Source organism: Corvus cornix, chromosome 19 (assembly GCF_000738735.6).
Source record: "Corvus cornix cornix isolate S_Up_H32 chromosome 19, ASM73873v5, whole genome shotgun sequence".
NCBI lineage: Eukaryota > Metazoa > Chordata > Aves > Passeriformes > Corvidae > Corvus > Corvus cornix.
Genome location: NC_046348.1, coordinates 6,183,420 through 6,209,969, shown reverse-complemented (window position 1 = coordinate 6,209,969; position 26,550 = coordinate 6,183,420). Strand labels below are relative to the sequence as shown.

Genomic DNA, 26,550 nt, shown 5'->3' with positions numbered 1-26,550 from the left:
ACTCACCCTGTCTGACTGTAGCACTGACTTATCCCCTGGCTATTTGTATTAATACTCTGGTCATTTATCATTCCCCCTCCCCACCCTCCAAAAAGACGGGGGCCACAATGTTGACAAAAATACTGGAACACCTTCCCCGTTTGGGACAGGCTGAGAAATTTGGGGCTGTTCAGCCTGGAGAAAAGAAGGTTGTGTGGAAACCTCACAGCATCTACCAGTATCTGAAGGAGCTACAGGGCAGGCAGAAAGGGACTCTTCGTCAGGCACTGTAATCATAGGACAAGGAGTAGTGGGTTCAGACTGAAAGAGGGTAAATTTAGTTAGCTGTTGGGAAGAAATTCTTCTCTGTGACGGTGGTGAGGCCCTGGCACAGGTTGCCCAGAGAAGCTGTGGCTGCCACATCCCTGGAAGTGTCCCAGGCCAGGTTGGATGGGGCTTGGAGTGACCTGGGATAGTGGAAGGTGTCCCTGCCCATGGCAGGGGGGTGGAACAAGACGGTCTTTGAGGTCTCTCCCGAGCCAAACCGTTCCGTGATTTAAGGAGATTAAGTTGCTGGTGGCAACAGGGAGACCTCTGGCAGCACTGCAGGGAGGGAGACTTATTGGGAACCCCAGTCTTGAGCTGAAACAAGTAACACCATGCAGTTTACACCTCTTGAGAGAACCTAAAGAAGCAGCTATAGATGAAAATGAGTTGATCCCAAAAAACCTGAGGGCCCGCCAGGAGACCCTGCCAGCAGCACTGCTGGGAAGACTGCGGTACTGCTCTGGGAAGCCCGGCCTTAAAGCTGAAACAGCACCGCGCGATTTACACCTCTTGAGAGAACCTAAAAAACAAAACCAAAAAACCACCAGCCCAAAAAACAGGCGTTTTCGTTTAAAACGTCAGCGCGGACCGCGGAAAAAGCGTGAGGGCGGCGCGCGCTGGCTGAGGGAGCCGCGGGGCGGGAAAAGGCGGGCGGGCCCCGCCCCGCGCGCGGAGGTGACGCAGCCGTTGCCGCAGAGACGAACCGCCCCGGCCCCCCCGCCGGCCCGGCCCCCCCGTCCCGGTGCGGCGCGGCGCGGCTCGGTTCGGTCCGGTCCATCCCGCGGAGCGGCCCCGGGACGCGCCTCCTGTCACCTTCAACGGCGCTGGCCCGGGCGGGAGGCGCGCGGCGGCGCCGCCATGGTGCTCATCAAGGAATAGTGAGTGTGGGGAGCTCCCCCAACCACGGCCCCCTTGAGCCCCTCCGGTCACCTCCGTCCGCGCCCGGGGCCTGGCGCGGTGACGGCCGCGGATGGGCGGCCCGGCCTTGTCCCGCACTGCGGCCGCGGAGAGGGAGGGAGGGAGCGGGGAGCGCCGTGAGGGCCGCGGCGGCGGTGGGGGCGGCAGTGAAGGTCACGGCGGGGCGGGGGCCGCGGCTGTCGGCGGGCAGCGGGTCCGTGTGGCCCCTCTGCGGCTCCGCGGGGCCTGGCCGGTGCCCCAAAGGCCTCCGCGGGTGGCTGGCCCCGCACCGGCTGTGCGGGGTGGGTGTTGGCGGTGCCCGGGTGCCGAGGGCCGAGCCGGTCCCGGGGGTTTCTGTGGGAGGTCTGAGGGAGGCAGGGGCGTCTTGCCTCCTGCTCCTTGTAACGGAGCAAAGTGTCAAGTCTGGGTTTGATCCCCCTTCCGCCTTTGGCTGTGTAATCTGCAAGGAGGGACTCCCAAGAATGTCAGAGACAAGGTAGCTCCAAAATATTTTTGTGTGGGGAAGCCTCACCTTGGAGTTCTTCGCTGACCCTGAGGCTGCTGCGGTAGTCCTGCCCTGCGATGGGGATGAAAGGGTGGAAAACTGGCTGGACATGAGGGTGTGTAACTATTAGTCACGTTGCTTGTCACAGTCCTTGGTTCAGCAGCTTTGTGCTCGCTAACGTGGATATACTCTTGGACCGGTGCACTTTGGCTGGGTGTCTTCAAAGCTGTGCATGCTCTGCACATAGTTATTTCCTGAGTTCTTAAGGTTAACTCAAGTGCATTCCCAAGTTAAGTGCATTCCATCATTTTAAACTTCTTTCGGCTGATGGAAGAGGCTTGCTGTTTGTTTTTTCTTTCTCCCCTTATAAAAGATACCTGTGATCCCAGTGATAAAGGGGGTTTTCAGGTCTTCTCTTAGACACATTTACCTACATGACTGTGTCCTCCTTACAGGAATTATTTTGCAAGATTATGGACCATGGTGTGGATTTAAATATTAAAACTGTGTTGAGGGTTGTACTTATCCTTGTAGTTGTCTCTATACTTGATTAACGTTTTTTCCCCTCAATCCTTAAAACCCTGCTATTTTTATCCAGACAATAGGAGTGTAGAATTCAAGAGCAGCAGCAGCGGAGCTGCTCTTTGTAACACAGAGACACCATTACCTTCTGTGGTGTTAAACTGGATAGCAGGCAGAAACCTGGGCTAAGTCCTTAGTTTCAGGTGCATGAAAAGATAACTAACTCCTTCTACAACATCTGTTTTGTTGATATTTTCCTGTGAATTTATTACTTTCCCTCTTATAGCACCTTGGCTGGGTTATCATGTATCTTTTTCACGCTTCTGCTCACAATTCCCTTGCCCTGTACCACAGTAAAGCTCATTATCAGTGAGCTGTGCTGTAAAGGTGAGAACATATGTACTTTGAATTTTCAGATTTCTGACGGTATGAGCAGTTCATTTTCATGACTTTCACTTCCAAAAGTCGTTTTACTCAACATTATTTACCTCATCATATCAGCATGTCTACTGGTCTTTCACACAGCCTGTTTCAGAAGCAATCTGTGAAGTGTAAATGTTAAGAGTAAAGGTTAAAAGACCAGAATTACTACATTGGTTTCCTTTTACAGGTTTCCATTTGTATTTTCAGAAGGCTCTCTAAACCTTTTTAGTGTTGCCATTACACTGTTTCTTTTCTTCTCTTTGTTTTGTCCTTAGTAAGACATATGTGGCTCTAAGGACAGTCAGGGTTGCTACTGGACTTTCCAAATGAACATTTATTTTTGACTTTCTGAGATTCCCAGCCACCTCTAACAGTTGCACGTTCTGAGTTGTGTCACTCTGTTGGCTCAGATTTAAGTATTGCTGATGTTGTATGATGAAATTGCCCATTTTACATCCTATTTGAGATGGTTTTTGCTGAAATCTCATGTTCCAGGAAGCAGTTGTTTAAGGCATATTGAAACCACTTGTTCTGGTGTGAGCTGGCTATTTGCTTTGCTATTACTGTTTTGCTGTTATGTATGTTAGTTCTGGTTGCATGCAGGTAATTGCTGCCTTCCTACTGTAGATGCTAAAAATCTAAATGATCTGTAACTTCTTGTCATCTGAGCAGATTATTCTTCCATCTCTGTGACCCGTTGTCACACCCTCCCTAGTAAATCAGGTGGGTTTTATTATGTGCTCTGTAAGTATTTTAGGAGCTGGTACAGAAATAGAGCAATATAACCAAAACCTGATGTCACATTTTATTATCAGATGAGTCTGTATCATCATTTCTCTACAGCTGCTTGTCCTGATGGTTATGCAGTGATGACTTTAACATTTTCATTTGATGTCCTGTCAGACTTTCAGACTTATCTTGCCTTTCTATCCATCCGTGCTACAGATAAGCTGCCTGGATTTTGTTCATTTGTTTGCATTTTTTTGGTGTCAGGGTTTTTAAATGCTGGCTGGAGTCTTGCTTGTTGTCCTTATTTTGATTTAAACTGCCTTGGAAGACCTTGAGGAGAATCAGAGTGTGGAGACTCACTTCCCTTTCCTGTAAAGTGACGATAATGCCACTGACTCTCTCTGCAGCTGTACTTCCCTTTGCTGTCATTTGAGGCAGATTTTAATCTAACAGGGATCTTAAATGTTCCTCACCATTTTCAGGCCAACCTCATCATATAGTTTCTCATAAGTTGAGCAAGTTCTGTCCTAAAGTTAGGAATCTTTGTTCCCATTGCTGCTTCTGTGAAGCTTTTCCTCAAGATCCTCTTGAGTAGTCTTCCTCCTTCCTCCTTTTTCACTTGACTACCTATAAAGTTTTTTCAACCCCGCCTTCTTGGTTTGCTGGGCTGAACCAACTGTAAACCACTGATCTTCTTTGTGTTTCTGTTTCTCCATTGATGAACATTGAACTCTAAGATAATGATTCAGATTTAGTGTCTTCCAGTTTCCTGAGTAGAATTCCATTCACTTACATCAATGTTTTACACCAGGTTTTCTAAAGAATAATGTTTTCACTCCATTCCAAATAAATTGTTTCTTCCCTGTTTCTTGGTCTTTCACCTTTATCATCCAGTCCCTCCTTTCATTCTTACTGCACTTTTATCCAGGTAACTAACCCAACATCATGTTTGATGGCAAAGTCTACCTGTGAAAATCTATTTCCTTTTTTTTTTATCCTCTGTTACACCATACTGGTGTTGGTCCTCCTCCCTCTTGCCTTTCAGCAGGTATTTCCAGGAAACAATATGTAAAAGTCAGTAAAACAATTGTAGTTCAGTGTATCCTGCCGGTAAGTGGCACATGAATTTCCATTAACTGATCAAATCCCATTTAAAAATTGCTTTTACTTCCTATGTTTGGCAAGGAATGCCATGTCTTCAGTAGACATGATGTAAAGAAGCACACGTGATTTGGTCTAAAATTTGTTGCCTAATGATTGTTTTGTTGTAAAACAGTCACTGTTCCTTCTCCATTCACTTTTTTACACCATTCATGATCTCTAAAACTCTTCCATACCTGAACCTTTTAGCTGGTTTTTCTCCAAGCTGAAAGGCCAAGTCTTAACTGCTTTCTTCTCACACAAAAGCTTTTTCCCATCTCCAATCATCTTTTTTAACTTCCTTCACTTTTTCTGTATCCTCTTTGAGATAAATTGACCAGGACTATGTGCAATATTCAAGATGTTGGTACATGGGAGATTATAGTGATATAATTGTCTTGTTGTGTGTGTGTGTCTGTATGTGCTGTTCCAGTTTCTAATATTGGGTTTACTTCTGAACTGCCACTGAGCTGATGTTTCCTGCTGCTTTTCTATAAAGACACAAGATATTGGCAATAACTAACTTGGGGCTCATTAACCCCATGTGTTTGGTGAAAATGAGTCCCTGTAGTGCATTATTCTTTTTTTTTTAATTGACACTGAACTTCATTTGCAGTTCTCAGTAGTTCTTTCTGCAGTGCTTTACTTGTGACAGCAACACTTCATGCTGATTGCAATCTTGCATAATCTGTAATCTTTTTCCCCTATTGCAGTTTGTTCTTTTGGTAAAGTGTAAAAAAAAATTCTATTTTCACCACTATTGCTTTTTAAAAATCTGTTTATTAATACAGAGGACTTTTTTTCCTGATTGTGTCCTAGTTTCCTTGAGACTAATTGCCAAAGAATTGGGAATTCTTCCGCCCACGGTAGCTATATCCATTTCCTGTCTGTGTCTTGCTTTGGTTCCTTGTTCAACATCATCCTTGCTGAAAGCAGAAGTCAAACGCAGATCCAGTTTTGGAGAAGGTCTTAACAAGCATGTAGTTCTGTCCACTTTAAACTGATTCTTTTCCCAAAAAATCTGTGTGACTTCAGGCAGTTTTTGCTGTGTTGTCCAGTCAGTTGATTCTCAGAAGCATTCAGGAAACCACAATAAAAAAAATTGACTCGTATAAAGCAGTGGCAGCATCTTCCTCTGCAGTGAGCTCTGAGGAAGCTTTTCCTCTGCTGTTTCCTGCTGGTTTGGGACATGTGAGCGAATCGTGCAGTGCCTTGTAGCTATTGCAGATCTCTGCAGAATTGCTGAGGCCCACAGAAACCCCCACAGCAACTTGAGGAGGAATAAGATGGGATTGCTGACAGGATGGAGTGAGAGGGAACACCACTGGGTTGATGCTGTGTAGGTTTGTAGGCCAGTGAAGTATCACCAGTGAGCATCTATTGAATTCCAGAGTTTTAGGAGAGGGTTGCAGTTATGCTCTATCATGTATTGGTTCTTTTTGAGGTTATTATATAAATAGTCTTTGGCCTAAGGAGTACTGGGTGGATGCTGGAATACTGGGGGCAGAGGAGAGCTGTGCAGGCATTGCTGTGAAGAATGTGGGAATTTTGCAGCTGCAGGGATATTTGCTAATTTCTGTCTCTGTGTTCCCTTCCAGCCGCGTTATCCTGCCCGTGTCTGTGGAGGAGGTAAGTTCTTTGCTTCTTGCTTCCTTGCTTTAGGACTGTAAATAAACCTGTGATCAAAGCAGGTTCTGTGAACAAAAACTGGAAAATGCAGGCTGTCTTCAGGAACCCCTGGGAGCTGTTACTCATTCACCACCATTTTGACCAAATAGTTGTATTAAGTCTGAGGGTACCAATCATCTCTCTTATAAAATACTTTCAGATATGCTGATTATAAATCTTGACTTGTCAGGCTGTTTTCAAGCACAGTTTCCTTTTGATTGGTACTATTGTTCTTTTCTATTTTTTTAACATGAAGGGGAAGCTTTAATAGAAATTTAAGTCACCCTTTAAACTGTGTTTTGCTGGAACTCTTTTGTTTTAAATTCTTAGGTGAAGATCAAGAATTTCTTATGACTTAGGAGGCTGGTATAGGAAAAGGACTCTTTAAGACCTGTCCTGTTCAGCTCTTACATACAGAAACATTTGTTTTTGTTTAGATAAAGCTTGAATTGAGAGAAGAAGTGTAGTTTCTATTGGACAGGGTGATTTTCATCACCTAACCAACCATGGAATAGCTGTGCAGACTCTGTGACTGTTTCCCTCCTGTTTCCTGCGAGTTGCAGCTTGCCTTTCTTTCCTCCCTCCTGCACTGAACACCACTCCTGCAAAGAATCTGACCACAGAAATGTTTTGAGTTTTTTAATCTTTATCCTACCAAGGTAGAAATTGAAATAACTGAGTCTATAGCACTTCCATAGCAGATTCCTTCTTCTGGATGTGTTTTTTTTCCTTGTGATCCTTGGCTGTAAGCCTTGGGTTTATGAACTGTGATCAAGGCCTTGTTTTAACTCTTAGGGAGAGCTGTGATAACAGCACTCTTGTTCATTTTTCTTTCCTCTGAATATAGCAGCTACTGTGGCGTAGACAGTGGTGGGTTGGCTCATGGCAGCACTTTTTTAAGCACATCCCTTTTATAACTCTCACTCTTTTGACAGAACACAGTTTAGAACTTCATGTAGTGCATTCCTGCAGCCATGAGACTGGCTAGTAAAACAAAAGCAGTGTCTAAGCTGAGTTTCTTGTTCCTGTGGCTCTGTCTGCTGTGACAGATATCAGATGCTGACAGAAAGCCTAGACCTCTGATCAGAGAGTGGTTTTGAATCTGTGTTCTGTGTTAGCACAAGAACAAAGCTGTTAATGCCAGAAGTTCTGTCTGTTCCTGTAGCTTTTATGCTTTCTGCATGAATCTGTTTAAAGCAGTTCTAACAGAAGTCAGACTGAAGTGTTAAGAGTAGGGAAGTTTGGATCTTTTATTGTGCCTGAGTGCCACTTACAAGAGCAAGTGCTTGACAAAGGAAGGAATAACATGATAAGCTTTATCAAGTAAGCAAAGGATGCAGACTTGCAGGTTAGAGAAAGCTGTGGGTAAATGGCAAGTTACTCAAGCTCAATGGACAGAAAGGACCTTCCTGAATAACAGGAACCCTGCCTTGTAGTGATATGGCTCCTTGGTATCAATCTGTGTAAACAGAAAGTCAAAGCATCAGTATACAGATTCTTTCTTTGAGGGGGTTAGACTGGATGGATCCCAACACGGGGTTTTCCTGAGTTCTCTGATACTGGGATTAGCCTTCATCCAGTTAAAGCGAGTCCCTCGCTGTGCTCTCATCACTCCCTGGCTGTTCAGAGCCTTGTGTGTAAACTGCCTGTGTGGAAAACTGAGGCCTTGGGCTGTAGATAAATCTGTCAGTCTCTAGCAACCTCCTTGCCTGAGGGTGCCCTGGGATTATATGTTTTAGGATGTCTATTGCTCTACTCTAGGTCTAGTGCTTGGCTTGTGGAGAGACCCCCAACGTGACCACATCGAATTTCTCCCCAAACTTGCACATTGTCACCATGTCCCATGAGTGATGTTGGTTTCCAAGGTCTGGTGTTCTTCCTGTGATAGGTCAGATTTCAGGAGCCAGTTCCCTGAGCAGAAAGGGTTCTAAAGTTCACTTAGCTTTGCCTATGTACCTGGGTGTGGTTAAAAAGAAAGGTTCTTTCCAGTATTGACTCAGAGGATGACTACTGCTTTGTTTATTGCTTCATCACCCTTCCTGTGTGGAAAGATGCTGACACATCTGTGCACTGCTTGGTCACTGCACTGCTGTGTGTTCTACAAACCAGCTGTTAAACCTTCATTGCTTTCAAGGATTTCCTTGTGTACAAAACTCTTAAATAGGGCTCTGGAGACTTGTTACTGCTCTTGACTGTGTAGCTGCTCATGAAGCATCTCTGGCTAACAGGAGGAATTCTGATTTCACTTTTATGTAGTTGATTTTTGCTCAAAAGGCTTAAGAGTTCACACCTTTTGCATGCAAATTGCTGGCAAAAGTCTGATGCCAATGTGTAAGATAGGGAATGAAATTAATTGTAAATTTGAGACGTTGTGAAAGGGTTGAGGGAGTCTTCTGTGAGATTCTGTGATATGCCAGGGATTCTACATTCAGTCTCCACCCTTAGCAAATGGATCTTAACCCCAACAGTATGGAATTCAAGAGAAAACTAGTGATCAGGAAGGCATTAGGGAGCTGTGACTTAATCAACACAGAGATCAGTGCTGCTTAGTTAGCCAAGATGGGAATTAAACGGTGCAAGAGAAGCCCTGGTGATGACTAAAACTCGAAAGCTGGGATGTGGGAGTTAGACTGTAGCAGTCTGTCTTCTTCATGGAAATCCTGCCAAAATGTGGTCCTGCTCAAGTGCAGGCTGCAAGCTGCACTGCTGTGTTGGTTTATCCATTGTCCCACTGCAGGGAGCAAAGGGAATCTCCTTGTTGTGTGTTGGGTGCCAGGCTTTGCTCCCGTTCTCTGACCAGCGTTGCCTCACACGGTGCCAGCTTGGGGATCGTGGACTCGTGTGGGTGTCTCTGCCAGCTGCCACTGAAATGCTGGTATGGATTAGAGCTTTGTGTACACATTCTGTGCTGCCTCTTTGTTCCTTTCACATAGGAAGGAGCTTGCCAAACACAGAGGAATCTTATTAATTGCGTTCAAAGCGGCTTTCAGGAAAACAACTGCTCTTGAAGATGGTTATGTTGAGATCAGGCCTGCTGGAGGAAATTTGGTGCAATGAAGATATTCTCTCAGCTGTGTAAGAGGTCTTTGACAGAGAGCAAGAGGGATAACTTCTTGCAGAAGAGAAGAAGGGTTTTTTGAGCTCTCAGGTCTGTCTGGAGTCCAGATTCATAGAGCCAGAATCTGTTTCTCTGTTTACCTTTGCAGGGAGATGATGTGGTGTTTGCTCATTGGGACAGTTTTATTTGGGCCTCTTTCTCTCTTATCAATGCGATTAAAGGCTCAGAAATAACAGGGAAGTTTAAATGGTGAAGATGTTAAACCAAAGGGTTTATCTTCTTAGTGTCTGAACTTTGACCCACTTATTTGAAAGGGAGAAGGAATGAATAAGAGGCTGTTACTAAGAGGAATTAGTTTGTGCTCCTGGAGATCTGTCCTGGGACTTGCTGCAAAGCAGTCAAAGCCATTCAGTCCTCCCCTCTAATCCTGTAGTTACCAAACTCATAATAAACTCTGTTCTATGAGTATTTGTGTGACTCTTACTCTGCTAAAGCAACTTTGCTTCTAAGGTTTCACAACTCTCATGTTTTGCTCTTCTGGAGGGAGGTGAGTGTTCTGCTCTGTGTGGATCATATGTAGGGAGTCATAAGGAAAGCAGTGTGGTGTATGAAATGTCAGAAGTCAGAGACTTCTACTGCAGCCCAAAATCCAAACTGAAACTCAACCTGCTATGACAGTGCAGGAACTGTCCAGCCAAGTGAGGGCTGCTCATGTAACCTGCGCCAGGACCTTCTGGAGAGAACTAGCAGAGCTGCTGCTCTTAGCTGGAAAATGGTCTGATTTTTGTTCTTCCCCACATTAACTGAGGCCAGGACATCTAGCCTTGTTATTCTGGCTTGCCATCTACTCTTCCAGTAGGAATAAATATTTCCTTAGCCTTTGTTGGCACCAGATGGTACAAAGTACCAGAGAGCTTTGGGTACTGTTGTTATTTTGGATGCTCTGACAACAAAATTTAACGACTGTAGAAATCTTCCTTCATTGCAGAAGATGTTCCAGCCCAGTGAAGTATTTCTGGGTTCTCAGCTCTGAGCTGTATTCTACTTTTCCAGGCTGGGTTTCAGAAGTGCTGTTCCTGTTTCTGATGCAGAGCCTTATGCTGTGGAAAAGGAAGATGGCCTGAACAGTGTTGCATTGCTTTGTAGTTATGTTAGGGAATTTTTTTGGGTTTTGGTGGTTGTTTTTAAATTTTTTTTAATCATTGCACTTTTGGTGCCAAACACTTTGTGGATTACCCTTTCAGATTGCCTCCCTGTACTGTTGCCTTTGGCAACAGTTGCTGTTTTGCTCACTTAAGAGTTCTGAAGACTTAACTCTGTTAAGTTAGAACTCTTCCTTTTAACTTAGTGGTTTAACTTTGTCATCCTCAAACTTTGCTCATCTAACTTTGCCTCAGAGAGACCTGTGTGAATTTTCTTCATTTGATCATGTTTCTTTTGAGCTCTGCATCCCCTTTTTCGGCTCCAAGAGGCAAGAGTGTATTAGTCTTTACATCTTCTGCAGAGGAGAATGTGCTCTTTTGTTCATTTTCTTGATTTTTCCTCTGCTCTGCCCTGGGAAACATTTGTGAATGCCTCTTACAAAAGAAATTGTATAGTATCAAGTACTTTAAGTGATTTCTGGGAAATAATGCTGCCAAGTGCGTGTCTGTAAGAGACTGGGAAATTATCTTAGGGTAAGAATTTTACTGTATGTTGAAATTCTGTGCTCTCCCTGCTAGTAGTTTAAGCTTCTGGCTAAGAGGAAGTGTGATACAGAGGAAAAACAACATAACCCACACCAAAGGTAATAGGAAAAATAATAGGGGGAGCAGTGACAACATAGATCAACTGGTCATCTGGGACACTGGCTCAGTTATTTCATTAAAGTTTTCAGAATAAAAATACCTTTTTTACTTAAGGCTTCATACTCAGTTGTTTGAACTGCACGTGGGGGATGCTCATCTTTGACCCTCAGGGGCTCCTAAGCTGTGCACATTTAGCAAGTTTGTTTCTTGGAGCACTTAAATCAGGTGGTGCAAGTAACCTTTGTCTTCTGTCTCTCTCCTGAAGTTTTTCACTCCCTTCCCTCTTACCCTGCATTTTGTAAAAAAGCTTGATGTGAATTTCTTTGGGGCTCTTCTGGATGCAGTACTGTGTGCTTATTGATTCAGGACTGGCAGTGCCTTATTCTCCACTTTTTGGGGACACCTGTGTGCCGAAAAGAGTGAAACCCAATGGATTTTGCTACAGTGTGCCCAAGGTCATCTGTGTTTTCTTTCTTTCTGATGCTCCTTTCATCTTTTCTGCTTTCTCCTGAGTTTGTGTTGGTTTGGATCTTGAGATTGAAGGGTTAAAGGTAACTATCTTATTGGCAGTGCTTTCCTCCTAACTACCACTCAAGCTTTCTATCTCAAATGAAATTAAATGAGCTGCTTATCTGCCCATACAAGTGGATGTTCTTTTCTTTGCCCTCTCCCCGGGTAATAAATTTGTCCTTGGCTTCTTCTGGCAAAGTTATTACTTCTGCTAAATTATAGCTATGGTAATAATGTGTCTTTAACTTCTCCAGTATCAAGTGGGGCAGCTGTATTCCGTGGCAGAAGCCAGTAAAAATGAAACTGGTGGAGGTGAAGGAGTGGAAGTCCTGGTGAATGAACCCTACGAAAGAGATGGAGAGCGTGGGCAGTACACACACAAGATCTACCACTTACAGAGGTATGGGAACCCTTTCATTCCCAGAGTTGGGCAAGAGGAACCAGAGGAAGATGTAATAGGGTTGAAGCAACTGTAAATCACAGATTATGTAAAGGCTGAAAGATGCAGAGGTAAGGCAGGAGTATAACAGCACCTGGCAGTGAGAATCACTGGGACATCCACCCACCCCTGTAAACGTGGCTGTTGTCCTAAAAAAAATGTGGCTTTGAGCTTTTCAAAGCAAATCTGATCCTGCCACCCAGTATTTTCATACTTGAATTTGGCTAAAGAGCAAAATACCTCCTAGATTTCAACCTCCTAATTTTTTTTTTCATTGTTTTAACTTTCATTGTGCAAAGAAGGTTTATATTAACACGTCTGATTTGGCATCTCTGGAAACACTGTAATGGGGTTGGGGAGAACCCTACCAATTCCAGAAGTGTGCAAATCTCTAGTGTTTGCATTCCAGGTGATGTCCTGCCTGTCTCAGTCTGGGCCACAGTTCTCATTCCATGTAGTGCTTATCAATGCCTTTCTTCTTATTTCCAAATTCTGCAGCAAAGTGCCAGCATTTGTGAGAATGCTGGCCCCTGAAGGAGCTCTGAATATACATGAAAAAGCGTGGAATGCCTATCCCTACTGCAGAACTGGTGAGTGCCTGAGGAAGGACTCTGGATTCTGCCTTTTTGGTTTCTGGGGGCAGGGGGAAAAGGTAGGAGGAGATAAGGAAAGACACAACCAGTGGAGAAGCTGTTTCAGCTCTTCAATCTTGGATTTCTGTTCTCTAAGCCTTTTTTGTGGTGAGGAAAAGCAAAATACAGGAGTTGAAAGAACTGCCCGTGTTTGATGTGCTGCTAATGAGTGACAGAGGAAAACAACAGACCGAGAAATAGATGTTGGTCCTCCTAAAGGAACAGCTGTGTAACACTAATGAAATAAATACACGAGGGGTGATTTTATGTGCTCAAGTGCAGCATAGCCCGGGTGGGAAAACGTGGAAGATGGAAGAGGGGAACAGGGTAGATCTCAGCTGCCTCTTGCTTAGTGCATTTGAAGGGAACAAGTGTTAAGTGTTGGGTATCTGCTCACTTGCAGGATCTGAGGTCAGTGAGGGTTGAACAGAGAATGCTGCAGTTGAAGTGAATCCATCTGTAAAGGCAGGGGTGAGGCTCTGGAAGCTGTGTGAAGTGGTGAAATAATGTCAAACTCATTTTCTACAGGAGTGGTTAGTATTTACTTACTGAAGTTACCAACCACAGTGTTTAGCCACTACAGCTTCTCTGGTCTTCACTGCTATAAACTGAAAATTTGACTTTGCCTCCAAACTCAAGTAGTGCTTTTGGCATCATTTTATGCTGTTTGTATCTCTGAAGGACACATTTTCTGCTAGTTGGTAGTGGTACAGTTGCTATGGGAACTAGACAATTAAAAATTCCAACTGTTCTTGAAACTCAATATATAAAAAAACCCCTTTTTTTTGACAATTTACTTAAGTGAATTTTAAATGAAGCATTTTAAAGGGAAGGGAAAGCTTTGCAGTGGGAGAGGATAGTGTTACTTCAGTCTGTGAAATTACATGCAGCAGTCTAGTGGAATGGGTATTTCGAATACGAAATTCAGATACTGCCATCAACTTTAGAATAAATTTGTAATGTCTCACATAAGATGTGGAAACAAAGTTGTTTGCAACCTTTCTAATTTTTATGCAGTTTTCTTGCTGCATGTTACTTAAATTAGTTAGTAAATGTCTAGTTTATTTCCATGTTAAGCCCACTGAACTGATTTAAATGCCTGGCTGTATCCTCCTCCTCTTTTCCTTCTCCACCAATTTCTGAAACAAAGGTATGGAGATACTTGTTTTGTTATTCTTAAGCTGCTTATCCTTCAGTTACACACTGCTAAAATTCTACTTAAGTGGAAAACATGGGATACTAAAATCAAGTACAAGACTTTTCAAACGGTCAAAGAAATTTCAGGTTTTGATATGCTAGAAATGATAACAAAGCCAAAAAAAAACCTGAACTGTAATAAACAGCAACATAATATGAGATAAAAAGTGCTTTGTTGTGGGGGTTGGAGCAGAAGGCACTTTTGATGCGGAGGCTGATAAATCTGTTTAGAGAATCTGCCAGCCTGACATGAAGCAAGAAAAGCTTGGAAAAGTTGCTGAAGCCTTCCCTTGCTAGGATTGGGCAGGAGGGGAGAACCCATGGACGTGAGAGCCCACGGACGTGAGAGCCCACGGACGTGAGAGCCCACGGACGTGAGAACCCACGGACGTGAGAACCCACGGACGTGAGAGCCCACGGACGTGAGAGCCCACGGACGTGAGAGCCACGGACGTGAGAGCCACGGACGTGAGAGCCCACGGACGTGAGAGCCCACGGACGTGAGAACCCACGGACGTGAGAACCCACGGACGTGAGAGCCCACGGACGTGAGAACCCACGGACGTGAGAGCCCACGGACGTGAGAGCCCACGGACGTGAGAGCCCACGGACGTGAGAACCCACGGACGTGAGAGCCCACGGACGTGAGAGCCCACGGACGTGAGAGCCACGGACGTGAGAGCCCACGGACGTGAGAGCCACGGACGTGAGAGCCACGGACGTGAGAGCCACGGACGTGAGAGCCACGGACGTGAGAGCCCACGGACGTGAGAGCCCACGGACGTGAGAGCCACGGACGTGAGAGCCACGGACGTGAGAGCCCACGGACGTGAGAACCCACGGACGTGAGAGCCACGGACGTGAGAGCCCACGGACGTGAGAACCCACGGACGTGAGAGCCACGGACGTGAGAGCCACGGACGTGAGACCCACGGATGTGAGACCCACGGACGTGAGACCCATGGATGTGCTGTGGGGCTGCCTTGGGCGTTACCCTTTTCCTTTGGATGCACTCGGGTGTTTTGGTCAGATGTGAGGAGCCTTGGATGCCCTGGTGTGAATCTTTGGGCAGCAGAACATGCTGTGCTGGCTTAGAGCAGCCAGGCTTTCAGCCCTCTCACTAGAATCTGAAATTTAAGAGCCAGGGACCCAGCAGGAACTAAACCTGCATGTAGGAGTTGCTGGGGCTTCTGCCTGTGCCCTCCTGTCTGAGGTGGTGTTGCTGTGCTCTCCCTGGGGCACTGCTTGCTTGCACATCAGCTGTTGCACAGAGCCTTCTAAACTGGAATAAAGCAGTGCTTTCACTTGATTGTGCCTCGTGGTATGTTTTTTTTAATTATATGAGATCATCCTTCTTAGATTTCCCTATATCTCTTCTGAAAAGCTCAATTAATATGCATATTATGGGCCATTATCAAAGCGGTACTGCAGATTGAGGGAATTTAAATGCCTAGCTTATAACTTTCTGCAATTCTGCACACTTGTTTGTGCTGTAATATGTTGGTTTTATGTACTTTGAATGGAAGCCTTGCTTAGCTCCTTTGAGGGTATAAACCATAAGTGAGGTGGTGGTTGTTGTATGGTTTCACAACTTCTGCAGTAAAAATGAAGTGAGGATTGCCTAATGGTTTTACCTGTGGGCTGGTGCCAAGGGGAGCAGTGTTCTTCTCTGCAGTCTGACTTAAATATTAATGTTGCTTAAATGTTTTTAGAAAAGCAATTTGATGTGTGTTCCCAACTCTGAGTTGGGAACATGGCCTGTGGCCAAATGTCAAGAAACTGAGAAGTTGTAACTGCAGTTGAAACGTGTGGGAGTTGCTGCTGTAGTGCCTCTAGAAGCAGGTCTTAATTTGTAGCCAGCTGAGCATTGAAGTTTGAGTGGACATTTCTGAAGAGATTAATTTGTTTACTTTACAAATGAGGAGTCTTCCCTGCAGGGAAGAAGTTATGGAGGCAAAGGAACCTGTTTGGAGGCAGCTGCATAGTCACAGCACATAGTCATGGCAAAGTGGGAAGGCCCTGGTTTATAATGATTGCTGGTTTATTCAGTATTTTGTTGGGACTAGCAGGAAAAAAACCCCACTTCCTTCTTGCAGAAATAATGAAGTGTTCCTTGAGATGAAGTTCAGCCTTTGAAAAGTTAGCCTTAGCTCTGCATTCTTGTTCTCTCCTTCCAGCCCAACATGTCAGTTTAAATAATTGGCTTTCTGTAAAATTGCTGTAAAAAGCAATTTTCACATGCTATGGGGTTCAGAACAGTCCATGCCCAGCAGTGGGTAATTAAGGCAGCTGGATGTGCATGATAGGTGATTTGGGATGGTAACTGTCTCCAGAACGCTGGGTTGGAAACTCAAAAATTGTTACAGTACCTTTAAAACCAAATTGCTCCTTAATCAAGCCCTCATGTTAAACTTCAGAACAGACCAGAGAAGTTCAACTCCAGCTTCAGACTTCCTTCTGCTTGAGTAGAATTGCTCAGGTAGAGCAGATGCTGACTGTTACAGGATCTTTAATTGCTTTTCTGTGTTGAATAATTGAGCCTCACTGTCCGGGGAGTTCAGTTACCACGAGCAGCAGAGATGCAGAGGGTCTGGTTACTCCAGGCAGGTCTGCACTGGCCTGAAATCCAGCATGGGTTTCCTTTGGAACTACAGAGAGGCTTCTTATCTGCAAGCTGAGAAAGGATTGGTAAAATGCTGTCAGCTGAACATACTTATTCCATCTTCTCATCCAGCTGGCTGCAGGCCAGGGAGTACAAGTGGCAGTACATAATTAATTGCTGCTCCTCTGGGTTTCTCCTAGTCTGAGAATTTCCAGAGGAGAAGGGGGTGAAGTTAGCTGGGTTTTATCAGCTTCCATGTCTTTTCCCTCAGAGGTACCAGCAGTGCCCTGGGAAGCTGAAGCTGTCCCTGTTTGGCTGAGAATGGGAGGAGGGCAATGGTTGCTGTACAGTCTTTTTTCACTAAAGTACTGTGTCTCTTTCTTTTCATGTGTTGATTTCTTGGACCAGTAATTACAGTAAGTATTGCTTTTACTGATGATCTATGGAGTAATGTCTGAAATGAAGTGTTCTGGGTAGAAGCAGCTCTTTAACGTGAGCTAAAGGCACTTCAGCCTTTATCATTTTAAGATCACATGGATTAACCCCCATTACCAGCTCTGGTGTATCCACAGACCCTTTGTGACCATGGACAGAGACCTGTCTGTGCTGCAGCAATGGGAAAGAACCATTGCCTGGGTAAACGGAATAAAAACCAGTTAGCTCATGCCGTGCTGTCCCTTTGAGGAGTCTCTTTTCTGAATTTGATGTTTCCTTTCTACATGCTGACTGTTTCACTGGCTTGTGCTTTTGTTTCTGCTCCCCTGAGGGAGGATAGGGTTACCTTTGGGAGTCCTTTGCTACTCACAGTAATAGTGAGAAATGGAAAGTGTTCTGCTTACTTGGCAGAACTGTGCTTCTTGTCCCTTCCCAGTGTCAAAAGCTCTCAGCACATCAGTTTGATACTGTTATTAATTTGAAGAGTTGCATCAAAATATGTACTCAGTGCTAGATTAGTAATCTCTTTGGAAAGACAGTTCCTGCCTAGCTAACTTATGTTACCCCTTCTAAACTCTAAATAGAGTGGCAGATATTGTCCTTTAAAGAAAAAGCTGTTTATAAACTCCAAATGCTTCACTAAAACAATAGAACTTATGGGGGTTTTTTTGGTGAACAGCTTGTGGTTTATTTAATCTTAAGTAATTAATGATCAATCAATTTTGCTGAAAGCAATGATCTGATTACAAATAATACTGAAATTCCCTAAGTCAGACCCCAGTAAAATGGAGAGTTCGTTCTTTGAATGATTCCGTTCTTTGAGTTGACTCTCCTAATGCTTATCTGTGTAATAAGAAGACAAATTCTATATCATAAGAATAACAAGAAGCTTTATTTTGATGACAGAATGAGTATATGAAGGATGACTTCCTGATCAAAATTGAAACCTGGCATAAATCAGATCTTGGAACACAAGAGAATGTAAGTACTTGTGTCGTGTGTTTTACTCATCTCTTTAATGTCACAGTGCTGCTTTCTGTGCTGCATTAGAGAAGTGCTGTGTGGAACTGTCTATTCACTGTGGTCCTGCATTTCAAATATTTGTCTCACTACCAAGGCAGAGACTCCCTTCTTGTTGGCTTCTCACATAAACTGAATAAAATTGACCCCCAAGCACTTGTTCTGTGTGAGCACCTTTGCTTCTTTAGAAACTCTCACGTTGTGTGCTTACCAAGGGGAGCACTGCATTTCCATCTGGCTTTATGTTTTCTTAGAATGGGAGTGTTCTGTCACTGAACCAGCTCCTTGAGTCTTGTTGTTTCCCTGCAGGTCCATAAACTGGAGCCAGAGGTATGGAAGAGTGTAGAAGCCATTTATATAGACATTGCTGATCGGAGCCAAGTACTCCCCAAGGTATGGTAGGTGGGTAACAGCTCCCTCGGGGGGGAGGCCTTGTGCTAAAAGAGGGGATCATGGATAAACTGTGTTTTCAGGGATGGTCACAGGTAGCAGGACAAGTGAGAGGATGGAAAGAGGAGGAAAGGCGTTCCTTAAAACTACTCATGCAAGCCAGAGGAAAAGCTCTTTTAAAAACTGTGTCAACACTGCATGGAAGATGTGTTGCCTGGGCATGTAACTGTATTTCTACAGCACTGCAACTGGCTAAAGTGCTTGAATAGCAGGAAATGGCACTCCCCTTTCCATACAGGATCTCTCTTAAACTTCCCCCTTTTTGATACCGACCCCTGGCTTCACAAGTGTACCTGGAAATGGTGTAGCTAACACTTGGTTTTAAGAATCACTACAGTTACTGTGGGAAAGAAAGGAGTGTTTCTGTACTGTAATGGGAAGAAAAATCAGCTGCACAAAAATGCAATGTTGCTTGAGTTTCCTGACTTTCAAACAGTGTTTGATACCATTCTCATGGTGGTACTGTGAGTCTGACTGTACTTTCCTTCTAGTGAGCAGCATGTGAACATCACAGTGATAACAGTGCTGTGAAAAATTCTAGAGAGCACAGCTCCAGAGCATAGCTGCTTTCTGTAACAGCAGTGTTTAGCTCCCAAAGAACAAGGGGTTACAGGAAACATATCCTACAGACCTTCTGATAGCCTTACAAAGGTTGTATCAGTTTGTTCCCACTTATTCATAGGTCTAGGACACAGCACAGGGGGGAGAAATATTTCCTTGAAGTGTCTGACCTAATGTTGAGGTCTGAAAACAGTAGCTCTTGAGAAGGCAGAGGTTATTCTTTGCCCAGGAAAATAAATCCTTCATGTGAGAGATCAGCTGGATAACAGTAGAATAATTTATGTTTAATCTTTGTGTCTGTCCAATAGGATTACAAGGCAGAAGAAGATCCAGCAAGATTTAAATCTGTCAAGACTGGACGTGGACCTCTGGGTCCCAACTGGAAGGTTTGTATTGATGGGTTCAGGAGCTGTAGCAACTTGCATGACTGAAGTACAGATACTGGGGTTTGGAGCCAAAGGTACATCTGGAAAACACTGGAATCTTCCTTCTGCAGAAGGAAATGCAGAACTCAGCACTGAAACTGTTGTGGTTTTAAAATAAGTGAGAGAGCTTGGTACAAAGAGTTTGAGTTCCAGGAACTCTCCAGAGCTGTCTGGTGCTCAGCCCAAGGGTTCACCCAAGAGGATTTAAGTATGAAATAGCTCAGTAATGACCAGCAGTGTTTAACCTTTCACTGAAATCCTTGGAATCTGAAGACATTACAAGTGCAGATCTAATACCAGTCTTTAAAAGGGACCGAGTGGGATTTGGGGAGCTACTGGTGTGGAGGTCTGATTTCTAGCAGGCACATGTGGCAGAAGCTGAAGTTGATATGATTCACTTGGGAAAAATGGTTATGGCTCCTGTAATAGGAAATAGGAAACCTAATGGAGTTTTCTTTAAGGCTTTATAATCATGACTCAGATGATATAATCTAATTCCAAAATGTTTTGGATAGGGACTTTATCAAGAGACTTTTAAGGAAGCGAAGTAGTCGTCGTATAACAGTGAGGATACTGAAAGACATAATTTTAATGGAAGAAAAAGGGGACAACAGAGGAGAGGAAGGAGTAGTCTGTTCTCAAAATGGAGGGAAAGCCACCTGTGAAGGAAACGAGGGTCTATTTTCATCATGCTCTTCTATACCCTGGAAAAAGGGTGAGCAAAGGTGTGACAAAACTTGTCCATAAAAAATAAGCAAGATATAAGGATGCAAGAGGATTGTGGGGAATTGTGGAAAGACTTCATAGCTAGGACTGAAGGAGCTGCTTTCCTGGAGACATTCAGCCAGGGGCTTAATGTGAATGTCTTTGTGTCTTTGCAGAAGGACCTGGGGAAGCAGTCAGATTGTCCATACATGTGTGCTTACAAGCTGGTAACAGTCAAGTTCAAGTGGTGGGGTCTGCAAAATAAAGTGGAGAACTTTATACAGAAGGTATGTTCTGCGATGAGGAGAGATGTGGAAATGGGACACGTTTCATCACCCACCTGCTGTAGCAGTCAATGCCTCTGCCTGAAATTCTGCAGTCAGTTAAAGCTGGGTTCAATTTGCTGCTAATCCAAGGGCAGGGCTGGCTGGTTGTTGTGTGAACTGGCTATGGAACGTTGTCACTCTAATGTGTGAAGGTAAATGGGCTGGTTTGTGTTGTTTAATAGATCAGAATGGCAGTCACTTGGTAGTTGATTTGTGAGTGATGGGGTGATGCATTTATACTGGAATTACATTGCTTAAAGGCAAAACATTTTTTTGTGGGGAGATAGCTCCAGCTATTCGATCCTGATCAGCTGAGGATCTTTCTAGCAAGTCCTGGAGCTCTAGTCATGCTTTCCTCTCCCAGTCTGCTGCAGGAGAAACTTGTGTTAAAAAATAAGCAGATGGTGGGAAACTTTATTGACTTTAAACAGAAATGGTATCTTGAAAAGAGCTTTTTTGTGGCAGAGTCTATAACCCATGAGCTGCAGGAGAATGCTACACCTGGGAATGTTTGTGTGTGGTTTCTCAGACAGTGCTGTGTTCATAAAACTCCTGTGCCTTCAGATCACAGAGACTTCTCAGTGGTTAATATTGATAAACCACAGAGCCACTTCTGCAAAAGCAGTTCTCTGGTGTTACAATCTAAAGACAGCTCCAAGGGGGAATGACCACGGTGCTGCAGGATTTCAAATACCTCTAACAAAAGTCCTGAAAAAAGCAGTGTCTTCAATCCCTTTCTTTTTATGAGTATCTACAGGTTTGCATCAAAGTATTCAAGCTGCTTTTGATGAGAGCAGGTATCAGATATGAAACCATAATTGATAAAACTGAAGTGTTCTTCCTTAATGAGGTCTTTCCAAGAGACTTTGTATAACCCTGTCTAATAGAATGATTTTGCCTAGCTTATCTCTTATAAAATGGAAATAAATTGCTCCAAACCTGAAGTAGCTTGTGCACATTAGTCACCTCTGCTGAAAGGTTTTCAGCTGTGAAAAACAAGTTTAGGCATTTTTTTAGGTCATTGCAAAGGGAACAAAAAACACTTCCTAACTTCCAGTTTTTAGCAAGTTAAGAATTTTAAAAATACCTGTTTCTCCTTTTTTCTGCACCTCTAGGCCAACTTTCATGCTCTAAGTAAACCCAACTTGGAGCACTTTATTCAGTCAGAACAGTACTGTCAAATCAAAGGAAACTCACTAATTCTTTCAGTGCAGTGTGCAGACTGCTGTCTAGGTTTGAGGGAAAAAAAAGACATTTCTCTGGGGATTCAGGGCTCTAGATTAGATATTCTGATAAAAGAATAAAAATGAGCTATCTCCAGTTTCCAATTGTGGCAGCTAGATGGAAAGGTGGGCGAAGGAGCTGATTCTTCAGTGTACACATCTCTGAAAATTCTTACAATCCTGTGAGCTCCATGGTAATTGCCCTGTGACTAAGCTGGTTTGTGTTTTATTCCTCCTTTTGCAGCAAGAAAAGCGTCTCTTCACAAACTTCCACCGGCAGCTCTTTTGCTGGCTTGATAAGTGGGTTGATCTGACTATGGAGGACATCCGTAGGATGGAGGAGGAGACCAAGAGACAGCTGGATGAGGTCAGTGGGAAAGCAGGGCAGGTGTGGGTTGTGTGAGAAACTGCTTCTCTCCAGCACAGCAGAGAGGAGAGGCTGCTGCATTGTCAGGGCATGGTGTGAATTGTGCTCCTGCTATTTAGGTCATGCTGTGTGTGCTTGGAATGATTGGCCATGAGTCCATCGTGCTGGCATCTCCTAATCATTATGGAATTCTCCTTCTGTTTGTTATTGAGCCAGTAAATGTATTGAACCACAGGTAATGAGGGGCTGAGTGGCAATGATTCATTTACTGCCTCAGTATCTTCTATTTGCTTTTACTCAAAGCTGAATGGTCGATTTTGTTCTCATTAATTGCTGGAAACCTGTTGAGTAAAAGGTTTTTTAGCTCTAAGTACCGTAAGCAGGTAGTAGGGGTATGTAACAGGATTCTTACTCTGAGAAACACAAGTTTGGTAATAATGAGAACCTTGTTCCATGGTTTGTGTCCTGCCCTGCACCCTCCTCTCCCTTCGTGCCTCAGGATATTTCATTCTAGTTTCATGTTCACTCTTGCCCTTTGGGTAAGGGTTCTAAATCTGTTGCCAACCCACGGCTTAACCAGAAATGGTGCCTGCATGTGCATTTCGCAATCGCTGATTTGAGATGCTCAGATATAATCAATGTCTTACATACTGGAGGTGTTTCATACTGATAAATTTTGAGATAAGGCATGTGAGAATCAGTACTTGAACACTGTTTCCTTTTTCAGATGAGAGAAAAAGATCCAGTGAAAGGAATGTCGGCTGCAGATGACTAATATGACTCCTTCCTTGTGCACTGTAGGTATCAAGTGATTTGACAAAACTCTGTATTACTCTATTTGGTTTAAAACCCCCAACATTTGTGTGAGAAATGATCCTGTTCATAGCTTGACAGGCAAATCTGTGGTATTGATTGTTTTTATAGTTTCACTGACAGGTTGATGAGCGAGGTTTACTGCCTCATTTCAGAACTATTCTAAAGAAATGTCTGAGTGAAAAGTGTAAGAAAAATGTGTTAGAATATTCTGTAGATTTTAGTGCTATTCTTATTTCTGTAATGCATGTGTTACTTTCCATGACTTGCAGAGAAACTTTTGTCAGTCTCAAAAAAAGTAAGTTAGACATGCAAATGCTTGGAATACAGTTGGAAATTGAACATTCCAAGCGTATTTACAAGGAATTTATTTTTTCCATTGCTTGTTAACAATATTTACTAGTGGGCCAAGGCTTGGAGTAACACTTGGGCATTGCGGGAGAAGCAACCATGACAATTTTAAAGCTTTTGATTTGTTTTCTTTCTATTCTGTTAAATTATGTCATCAGTTTGGGGGCTGATTTTGCCAAATTTTTCTTAGACACTGGGCAAAAATGGGGTGTAGTGTTAGAGAAGTAAGAAGGCAAAGAGAAAGAAGAGATCGTCCATTTATGTTGGGAAGAACAGGTTATTAGGGCAGTAAAATGCCATCCTAGTTATCCTTGGAAGGAATGGGGTGGGGCAGAACCACATCCTCATGGAGTACTGACTGTTTACCTCTGTTTGTCCTCTGTTATCTGCAGGTTTCTTGGTGGTAAGTGGGGAGCACGAGGTGAGGGAGTGTCTGAAGGGCTGTCTTTTGGTAGATATTATTTTAATTTTTGAATGCAGCTTCAACCACTTGATTTTCTTCTTCCCCCTTTCCTCTGGCTCAGTGCTGCAGTGTAACAATGCATTGTCTGCCTGGCGACAGCGTGACTCACACTTGCTCTCTCAAGGTTGTCTGACACTTGCCTTGGCACGATGCTTTTCCAAAGTCATCCTGAAACGTTTCCCTGTTGTCTCTTTGTTTCAGTTTGCAAGACAGTCATCAGGAAGGCCCAGGGAATCCACACCCTTGACTGACGGACCATCTCTGGATCAAGCCTTTCTCTGTCCAACCGGCAGGCGATTTTAAACCTCCCATAGCTAATTCTAGATGCCCCTTAATATTGTGAGCAAATAGACAGTCTGGTACTAAGCACTCCAATGTTAACACGTGTATCCCGAGGAGTTTCCTCCTCGGAGCCGTGTGACTTAGAGATCGCTGTATTTACGACTCCTCCCTCCTCTTTTTTTCATTGTGTTCAAACCAATTTCCATGTGGCCCTGTTTGATTTCCAAGTGACATTTTTAGCTCAAATAGTCTTGTGATGTGGTGATTTAGAACTTTTGTTTTGTTTTGTTTTGTTTTTCCAAGTGGGATAAACTGCCACCTTTTTTTCTGCCCAGCCCTTCACCGTTTTTTGAATGTCTGTTTGGAGAGGGAAATTATCCATATTTAAAAGTGCAAAACTCTTCCACAAAATGGGATGCTCTCACCCTTGCTCCCAGAGGGAGCTATTTAATGGCAGGTAGTCTGAGTACAAAATGAGGAGCAGCCAGAGAGTTCTTGGTTTGTGGTGAGTTGTGATTTGTGGCTTCTGCAGGGCATTATTTTGTTCTGGCTTAACACACATGAATTAAAGACTGCCCAGAAGCTGCAACCAGGCCCTCTGCTGGGGCATTCAGCACTTACCTGTTGAGTTTCAATTTTAGAGGTCTCTCTGGCCCACGTAGCTCTGTTGTCCTCCAGCTGTGTGTGTCAGTCTTACAAAATCTTTCTTGACATATGTTGCAACTTCCTGGTTCTTTATTTATTAAGACTTCCCATAACTTAGAAAGCTGAAATGGTTTTGACTCATAATAACAATGTGATTTTCCCTGGACAAATTGGGATGTTGCAAAGGCTGGTGTACAAGCGAGGTCTTGGCATCTGGTTACATCCAGGTGCCTGGGGCGGTGGTTCTGCTCAGCAATAATATCCTTCCCATTGCAAGAATGACTAAAATATCTCCTTTTGTGCTGTAAAAAAAAGCAACTTGTAAAGACCTGCAGTTTTCTAGGATATCTGTTGGTTATTATAAATCACAGAGGATATTGTTAATATAAAGAGGTCTTGTTATTTAATGAACTCAAATACTTACTGTACTTATCCTTATGTTGATATCAGCTTTAGACAATCAACTAAGCAGAACAGAATCAAGGAAATGCTGCTTTCTTCAATATGTATGAGAAAAATTCCTACTTCTTTGCTTATCCCTAAGGCCCAATGTTTGATTCTTTTTTTCTCCCCTAGTAGTAATAACTTTATTTTCCACTTCTGTATTTGGCAGCACTAACATGAAATCCTGTATGCCAAACAGTCGTGGGTGTATCACCACTTTTGAGGAGTCTTTTTAGCATTCTGTAATACACTGACTCCTCCAGCCCTTCCCACTCCTGCAAGCAGGAGAGATCCTGAGATGATCCCATGCCATGCTGAACAAGGCTGTGCTGGGATCAGAGCTGTTTTCAGTGTGAGGGAAGATGGGAATGCTCTGGAGGGAGAGGAAGGCATTTAGTTTCTGGGGAGGGGGCAGTTTATCCCTTTATTTTTAGTCTGTTATTTTGCCTTACTCATGTCTAAGTGCAATAAGCTCTGAATTGTACCAGTAACTCTGGCAGGCTCTTCTCAGTGACCTCAGACGGTTCTGTGGGGTTGGGGTGGGGTTTGAGGGGTTTTAGCAATCTCACCGGGCAGAAGTAAAACAAGTTTATTGTAAAATAGGTAAAGAAACTAAATTTTAATCTTTGAGGCTATTTGGGAACAGGAAGTTTCATGACATGTTGTATAGCTGTTCCAGAAGTATTCTAGGAGTGTAGGCCCCAGTTAGAGTTCTTTCAGTTTGAAGTATTTTTAACAGAGAATTTATGCACTGACTTTCCATTTATGTTTGTTGGTTACGTTTTGAGGGATTCTTATATTTGAGGGCAACCTGAGAATACACATAGCACACTTGTTCTTTCAGTCTGTGTTATCCAAGAGGCTTTCCATCTGATGACACTAATCGCCGTGGAAGCAGATTGTAACATTCCACCATTGCAATCCTTTTTTGATCCTCTGATTTCAGAGTAAGAGCTTTTACACAAAGCTTTCCTGATTAGTGGAAAAACTTGGGCGGGGGGGGGGGGGGGGGTGAGAACTGCAGGAACTTCAGCCTGAATACTCCCCCCCACCTGCTCCCTGCCCTTTGTTTTCTGTCCTTCCAATTTGATCCTGAGTGAAAGCATCCCTCAGCCTTTGGATAGACAAATCCTGTAAAGACCCTTCAGTCTCGATGCTTGGTTCCTGCTAGTGAGCATAGCAAAGATCACGCAGCGTTCCCGTGCCGTATCTTCCATCAGCTTTGGCAAGAACCCCTGGACCTGCCGGCTCCCGGTGGGATCAGGAGGGGCTGGATGTGCTGGGATCGTCACTCCCATCCACACCAGGTGGGTTTGGGGGTCTGGGGGCAGCCCCCTTGCCCCAGCCTGGGTCAGGCTGGTTTGCTGACAGGGCTGCTTGCCCCCCGCATCCCGCACCCCTCTGGGTTCATCCCGCTGGGCCTCCCGCCACATCCCGACAGGTTCTTCGTGCTCTTTCCTTTGGCAACACACACTTTGTAGAATGGGTTAGATTATCTCGTCGTTTCTTTAAATGTGAGTTTGTGCCTTTTTTGTCTCCTAAATCTTCCAATACAGGCATATTGGAAATGAAATCTAATAAAATACTAGACAGAGCCTCCCGCTTCCGTCTCCTTTGTTTTGGGA

At 43.9% G+C, this 26,550-nt stretch overlaps 1 protein-coding gene across 1 annotated transcript; it reads left to right on the top strand.

The window, feature by feature from the left end:
- The first annotated feature begins 1,022 nt into the window (after positions 1-1,022).
- On the top strand, positions 1,023-26,520 carry PITPNA (phosphatidylinositol transfer protein alpha). Its single transcript, XM_039562731.1, has 12 exons — positions 1,023-1,184; positions 6,121-6,151; positions 11,800-11,945; positions 12,483-12,574; positions 16,824-16,831; positions 17,757-17,831; positions 18,180-18,263; positions 19,190-19,267; positions 20,188-20,298; positions 21,805-21,927; positions 22,655-22,724; positions 23,756-26,520. The coding sequence occupies exons 1-11, from the start codon at positions 1,165-1,167 to the stop codon at positions 22,700-22,702; spliced, it is 816 nt and encodes a 271-aa protein (XP_039418665.1). The 5' UTR covers positions 1,023-1,164; the 3' UTR covers positions 22,703-22,724; positions 23,756-26,520.
- Positions 26,521-26,550: the final 30 nt, after the last annotated feature.

What these genes read in the sequence shown, in the direction of transcription:
- PITPNA (XM_039562731.1), top strand. Translation starts at nt 1,165, where the DNA reads ATGGTGCTCATCAAGGAATA. An exon ending in ATCTTGGAACACAAGAGAAT is followed by an intron (nt 17,832 to 18,179) that starts GTAAGTACTTGT and finishes GTTTCCCTGCAG; the next exon opens with GTCCATAAACTGGAGCCAGA. An exon ending in GGAGCCAAGTACTCCCCAAG is followed by an intron (nt 18,264 to 19,189) that starts GTATGGTAGGTG and finishes TCTGTCCAATAG; the next exon opens with GATTACAAGGCAGAAGAAGA.